This window comes from Alosa pseudoharengus, unplaced genomic scaffold, assembly GCF_046254945.1.
Source record: "Alosa pseudoharengus isolate Yale_2024_CS ecotype anadromous, Long Island Sound unplaced genomic scaffold, YU_APseudo_1.1 YU_APseudo_1.1_scf_10, whole genome shotgun sequence".
NCBI lineage: Eukaryota > Metazoa > Chordata > Actinopteri > Clupeiformes > Clupeidae > Alosa > Alosa pseudoharengus.
The window spans coordinates 26,021,749-26,029,248 of record NW_027468565.1 but is presented as its reverse complement, the minus strand read 5'-3'; the positions used below and the strand labels follow the sequence as shown (position 1 = coordinate 26,029,248).

Sequence of the window (7,500 nt, the reverse complement as noted above, 5' to 3'; positions counted from 1 at the left end):
TCCAACATTAGTCCTGTAGTTCTGTGTGTATGGTAAGGTGCTCAAGAGAGTGAGTGTCATGGTGAAGGTGCAAAAAGTAGTCCAACAGTAGTCCAACAGTGCAACAGTGCAATAATAAGGTCTAGAGACCAGCATAAACTAGATGTACCGCAGAGCGGTACAAAATATGACCGCCGCCCAGTCCAGCACATTTTTTCCACAAAAATAAATCACGCTGAAAGGCCTATATGATTCTAACTGTCTCACTAAATTGCATTATCCACACTCAATTCTCACTGATATCTGCTAGACAACAAGTACCAAAACATGATTAGTTCATAGATTTCACATGTAAAATTAATTTTATACAACCCCACCTCCATCTTGCCTGTTCATAATTCTGAGAAATTCTTGAATTGTGTGCATGTGTGCATGTACATGTTTATGTTATGTGTGTGTGTGTGTGTGTGTGTGTGTGTGTGTGTGTGTGTGTGTGTGTGTGTGTGTGTGTGTGTGTGTGTGCGTGCGTGCTTGTGTGTGTGCCTGCGTGTGTGCCTGTGCATGCAAGCGTACATATGTCTACTGTGTGAGTATGTGTCATACGTATGATTACTGTGAATGTATGTGTGTGTGTGTGTATCTGTTTGTGCACATGTGTGTACATGAAATGGGTTAACATGACCCCTGGAGGCAAACATACGGAAAAAAATGGTCATCCTAGTCCCTACAGTTCTCAAGATATTCACAGAGAACTGTGTCTGCCCTACCCTCCTTTCGTGGGGTCCAGTCCAGCGGGGGGGCTACAGATCAAAAAGAAAAACAACGGTTCCATGCTATCCATGTGGGGTTACATGCCCACCAAGTTTTGTGTACCCCGGTCTTTCAGTGTCCCGGGAATCCTTGTTGGTGTATGTCACTAAATGTACACATACATTATTTTATTGTAAGGCCCCCCATTAACGAAAGTACACAAAACTTGGCATGCATTCGGAGGGTGTCATAATGATCCTACACTTTTAATTTTGTGCAGTTTTGACCTTGTCATCCAGAGATATTGTGATGAAAACACCTAATTTTTTGCTTTTTAATTTTTAACTAGGTGGCGCTATACATGAAATAAGTGGTAATGTATGGATGGTTCCATGCTATCCATGAGGGGTTACATGCCCACCAAGTTTCGTGTATCATTGACGGAAATTTGGGCATGCGAAAAAGAAAGAAAAAGAAAAAAAAAAGAAAATCTGACTAAACCTATATGACCGCCGCTTCGCTGCGCGGCGGTCATAATAATATGGACAAATAGGAGAGTAAAGTATAATGTAGACAAGGTAATATAAAAAACTATAAAAAACTATGTCAGTGCAAGAACAGGTTGAGGTAATAGGGTTACAGCCATTCAGTATTGTAGCAGAAGCCATTGATCATGTGTGCTAATATAGCATGAAAAACAGTGTAGCAGGAAAACAGTAGTAAAAACATTAGGCTGTGGACATTAGTAAAACAGTAGTAAAACAGTAGTAAAGTCTATATATATATATATATAACTATTTCTTTCTCTGTTTTTTTCTCTCCTGCTCTCTCTCTAATGTTGTTTCGTCTCTTTGTCTTCTCATACGTCACAGTCAGAGTTCACTCATGCTCTCACAGATTCATGAGCAGCACCAAGGATGAAGAGCAGGCATTCCTCTCACAAGACTAGAGGATACATTGCTGATACAAGATATCATAGCTGTGGGATGCCCATGGGAAAATATCAAACTGTAGTGTCCATCTGTAGATGACATCTTCTTGAGGTCCAGTGTAGTTCGGTTCTGGCCTGGGTCCAGTATAGTTCGGTTCTGGCCTGGGTCCAGGGCTCATTACAGGCTTGTTTGGATCGCTGCAGCGGAGGGTGCGCTAGTGCCTAATTATGCACATAACGTCTGACTTCTGTTGCAATTTAAAAGGGCTCCTAATCGCTTAGTCACCATTATGGGGCAGGTTTTGGATCAAACACTGGTGCCGTGGTCCACCGGGAGCTCAGTACATGCACAGTGTTTTAGTGAGAACCAATATCCCCTCAGTTCTGTAAGTCCTTAAAACAGCCCCCTGGTTACCCTTTTCCTCTGAGAGTATTGCGTTTTCATTTGTTCACGTGAGTGAGCTTTTGAAGAGACTCATGGAGGAGAGGATTATTATGCCTAATTACCAATATCACAGTTATCATTAGTGTTTGCTAACATTCGTAACCCCAATGAGATTCTGCTTCAGCTTATATAGCATTATCTACAGTAACATGCCTGAGTTTGCTTTAGCATACCGTCTTTCTACTGCTCCTTCTTGATTTCACATGGATTGTTTATATTAGCATTAGCGTTACCAGTAGTAAGAACCAGTAAGACTCTAGCTCTAATCTATGGATCCTTTGTAAAATATACACCGGCACTAGCGTTAGCTTTAGCTGACCTCTTCAATCTCAGTGTGTTTATCCCTGTTGAGGCTCAGAGGTTGTCTGAGGTATTCCTGAGGGGCAGTGATGGTGGCGGTGCCAGTGTACAGTCTGGCCCCCCACAGGGAACCACATGGCCTGTACGCTGACTGGCCATCCATCTTGGTGCTAAAGAGGACAGCCAACACACAGATACATACACAGTGACCATCCTAGGGACCCCAGGCAAATAGGCCATTGGGGCCCCCTATCCTAATGTTTTTACCTGGTTTGCCTGTCCTGATGTAGAGCCCCTGACCCCTGTACACACAGAGACACATCCAAACTCAAACCCACTCCTACTCGCTGTGGATAACTATGTCAGCCTCTTGAAGAAAGAACAACATGTGGTCTAACTGGAGCCCACCTGCTTGGGTGAAAGCAACATGTACTTTAAAGGCCTTACGTTTTGCTACAATCTGTAAGATTGCAGGCATGTGAGAGAGTTTGATGGTTGTCTGCGCCACCTGGACACCAGCCAGAGGGAATGTGGGAGTTCGACGCTGTTAGGGGCATTCAAGAACACTTGCCAAGCTCATATTAGTTAGTGATGAATGGAGGCGTCTGGCTGACAACGGTGAGAAAACGAGTGGAATTCAGAAAGCCACTGACAGTATTGTATCCAAACACTGCGTTCAGTCTGCCAGACCCTAAAGGGAAGTTGAAGGTTTGACTTGAGCTTGACCAGGAAAAGGTGAAGGGCTCTTCTGGGAACGTTTGTCAGGTGTTTTGCTGTGGGTTGTGTGACTGGCTAAATGAAAGCATGAAAACACTCCTCAGTTATTTGTCACAGTGTCATGGCAGTGTCAGTGTGCTGCGCAATGGCGCTCTAATTAGATAGCAGTGTAGCTGCACAAATAAACCCTTTTCTGAGACTTTACTTTCCACTCTGATGGAATGTGCCACTCAGCAGTTTACTCATGACTCTGGTACCTCGTGGCTCCCAGTGCATGCTTCAAAGGCAGGCACGCACGCACGCACGCACGCACGCACGCACACACGCATGCATGCACACACACATACACTATAAATGCCAGCTTGATGTATAGCTGTTCCATGGGTATGTCAGTGCAGAGAATTGTGTGCATTTACAGCTGGAAAACAGGGCGGGGGTACGTGACATCTCTTTCCCCTCTTGGTTTATGCCCTCTCTTTTGGCTAGAACAGACGCGTCTCTTGGTTTATGCCCTCTCTTTTGGCTAGAACAGACGCGTCTCTTGGTTTATGCCCTCTCTTTTAGCTAGAACAGACAGAGCCCATAGTTTTGAGAACTGAGTCAGTATTGTCCCCAAAAACACTTTCTGGTATCACTCCAAATCTGACTTCTGCTGTAGTTGTGAACAACAGTATTAAGGTTGAACATTTGCATAATTGATAGTTCCTAAGGGCCTAGTATACCCTTCAACTGATAGTATACCCTATAGACTGACAGTGATCCTTGGCTGGTAGAGGCAAAGTCCTTTTAGGCAAGTCCCTCCACTCGGCAGCCATTTTGCAACGCTTTTTGGGCACTCATTGGGCATCCTATTCGGCAGAAATGCGCATGCGCAAGGCTTCACGACACCAATCTTGCTCCAGCGGAGAGTTCACAACACATGATTGGAGCGATGTCTTCACAACACACCATATGATTGGCTCAATGTATTCACATCACACCACATTATGGGCTCAATGTATATACATGTCAACGTTTTGCTGAGGAAGGGGTGGGATATGTGTAGACAATGGCCATATTGGCGTTACAAACTAACCCCATGCATTTCTATGGAGGATTTTTTGAGTGCTGTGTCTCCTCATTAAAAAAGTCTCTGGTAGAGGTTTATCAAAGGCTTATAGGCTCAGGGTTTAGGAAGGGTCGTCAGGCTTTCTGGAAGTTTTTTTCCAGGCTCACCTGTATGGTGTAGTAAGTATATGGCATAAGTAACGTAGGCACTGACGTCCATGTAGGTTCCAAAGGGGTAGATGATAAAGGTTTGTCAGAGCTAGGGCTTACACTCACACACACAAACACACACATGCACACACACACACACACATGCACACACACACACACACACACACACACACACACAGGGATACCAAAGAGTTGTCATCTGCATCAACTTGATTATGGCGTTAGAATCTTTTACTGAAATGCAGTCGGCAGTGAAGAGGCAGAACATAAGAGAACACAATGAGTCTCTAATGCTCATGAGGAACATAACAGAACACGAGTCTCTAATGCTCATGGGGAACATAACAGAACACGAGTCTCTAATGCTCATGAGGAACATAACAGAACATAACAAGTCTCTAATGCTCATGAGAGAACATAACAGAACATAACAAGTCTCTAATACTCATGAGAGAACATAACAGAACACAACAAGTCTCTAATACTCATGACAAACATAACAAAACACAACAAGTCTCTAATACTCATGAGAGAACATAACAGAACACAACAAGTCTCTAATGCTCATGAGAGAACATAACAGAACCTAACAAGTCTCTAATGCTCATGAGAGAACATAACAGAACATAACAAGTCTCTAATACTCATGACAAACATAACAGAACACAACGATTTTCTAATGCTCATGACGAACATAACAGAACATAACAAGTCTCTAATGCTCATATTATGACGAATTCAATTTCATTGAGAGGTTTCTGCAGAGAGCAACAGAAAAAATGAAATGTAGCTATTCACTCCTAAGTGACTAAATCACTGATTAAAGCCATATCCTGAATGACTAAATATGAAATGTCCGTCTGGTTCCCGAGTCTCTCTTTAATCCCCAAGGCACAGCTGGGATCGCCGAGAACTGTTTACCAAATGATATTTCATCTGAGTTTCTTCCTCCGCTCCCCTGAGTCCGCCCCTGCCCTCGCCATTATGTGGGTCAGGTTAAGTAGTCTGTTTTTCTCTGTTCTCCACCATGGAGAGGGCCAGTAACTGGGCAGCTCTGCAGAAACTGGGGCACTGGGAGCCCAAGGATGCTCCATAACAACATGACCCCTCAGTCAGCCATTAAAGAGTGAACACGGACCAAACGAAAAGCAACCAAGTCCACGTAGCGGAATGTGGCGAGGTGCAGCATCCACCTTGGTCCACACAGTGCACCCAAGGTGAACTAGTTACTACCCGTTCCTTTAGTTTGGTGTTCATGGGGGTCTGTGTTAAACACTGTTCATTACCAGGGGGTAGCATTGGGGGTAGGGAACCCGCAGGATAATCTTGGCCTGTTTCCAGAAGGCTTTCTCAGAGAACATATCAATATGTTCCGACCGGAGGAGTTTTTTCTGCTAATGTTTTGATGTTTTTTAAGCGCTACTCCAGCTCAGTGCCACATGGGCAGTCGCAATAGTTGGACCCTTTCAAGAGAGTTCCATTATAAGCATCATAGTTGGCCCCACAAGACTTCCTTTTTAACATTCCATATGTTATCTTAATGCAGAGGAAGTAGATTGGGGCCCAAATAGAATGTTCAAGCATTGTTTGTGTTTACCTTGTTGAAAGGGTCTATAGAAAGGTCACAAGAGTATAGATTTAAACAAGTTTTTTTTTATTATTTAAATGTGTAGATTTAAACTTGTTCAGATTTGGCTCATTTAACTGAATGAATGAGTGTTGGTTGGCAGGACACTGTCACCCTGTGAGGATACTTCCCCCTACATCTTCAGTGTGTTCTTTGTGTTTTTGTTTAGTTGTTGTGATGATTTAAGATTGAGTAAAGCAGTTGAATGAGAGATTTGTTCAGGGCTTACTTATATGATGACGATATGTTTTTTTTTTTCAAAGAGAGAAAGAGAGAGAGAGAGAGAGAGCTCTACCACATGTATTTGGAGTAGTTTACACATGCACTACACACACACACACATACAGAAATCAACTTTAATTTTTTTAAAACATTTATTGAATATACTAATACTACATTTCTTTCTAAATTCATCTATGGTATAATTTCAACACACAGCGAAAATACACAGACCACGGCAACTTTATTTTGGAATGAGAAGATAAGGTTCTTCCACAAAGCCTCTCTAGTCTCCCTAAATACCACACTCTGCTGCCATGGGAACGCCGTAAGATGTAACTGTCATGACAACCGCGTTTCCACAAAGACAGTGGTGGACACTAAGATGTGAGATGGACTATGGGATGGGTCAGACAAGATGGGTGTTGTGGTTTTCTCTCCCAATCTAAGGGTCGAGCGGTTGAGTTTAGACGGCGGTGGCGAATCCCACGCGGTTGTTGGTACGGTCGTACACAGAGTAGTACTCCCTGAGGAACACATCTCCCAGAATCCACAGGGGCTGTCCGTTCTGAGAGGGCAGATAGGTGGGGGTGATGGCAACGCTGCATCCATTTTCACCCTGATTCAGGAAGACAATCAGAGAACACATTAAAGCAACAGAATGTAAGAATGGTTATTTAGAACCCTAATCGCCCATTATCAATTCTGGTTTCACTCTGCCACCAATGTTTAATTTGTTAGGTTTCCACCGTTTTCTATTTCTTCCCCACACACCAGCACCAAAGTCTTTTAAGTCTGTTAAGGTCAGATCGGCTCACATCCTTGAGAAGTATCTGAGTTTGTGTGACTGACAGGGGTGACTGTTTGCTTTCAGTGTGACTGACGGGGGGAGACTGACGGACTTACTGAGATGATGTAGGCAGAGGGGGGCAGAGGGAAGTCCACTCCGTTGATGGTGAAGGTCAGGGTGGGCAAGCTGTTCACCTGGCTGCAGTCAACAGTGGCCTATGAGAGAAGGAGCAAGAGAGGGAGGGAGAGAGAGAGAGAGGAGGGAGAAAGAGAGAGAGGGAGAAAGGGAGGAGGAGAGAGAAAGATTACAGATCTCAGAGACTCTCTAGTTAGTTAGTCTTTTCTTACCTACCTGTGCTCATGTAAACATTAACAGGCTAGCACGCTAGCTCCTCCCTACCTGTCCATACTGGTTCTGCTGAGCGCCGAAAGACTGCATCAGGTAGCTAATGAACTGGCGGGGAGCAGTCAGCATGGACGTGCCAGTGTCCACGATGGCCTGGCAGCCCTGGGAACACCAATCAG

General features: G+C 44.0%; 2 protein-coding genes across 2 annotated transcripts in view; one reads left to right on the top strand and one right to left on the bottom strand.

Moving 5' to 3' along the window:
• Positions 1-7,500, top strand: part of mapk8ip2 (mitogen-activated protein kinase 8 interacting protein 2) — a 67,071-nt gene that overhangs the window by 26,875 nt on the left and 32,696 nt on the right. The window lies entirely within an intron of this gene.
• The window catches only part of LOC143104791 (gastricsin-like), a 4,656-nt gene continuing 3,808 nt past the window's right edge, over positions 6,653-7,500 (bottom strand). Inside the window, exons 7-9 of the mRNA XM_076269096.1 lie at positions 7,376-7,500; positions 7,093-7,191; positions 6,653-6,805 (exon numbers count right to left, since the gene is read on the bottom strand). The exon at positions 7,376-7,500 is cut by the window's right edge and continues 23 nt beyond it. Of these exons, the coding sequence (XP_076125211.1) occupies positions 6,653-6,805; positions 7,093-7,191; positions 7,376-7,500 (377 nt within the window). The remainder of the gene's footprint in view (positions 6,806-7,092; positions 7,192-7,375) is intronic.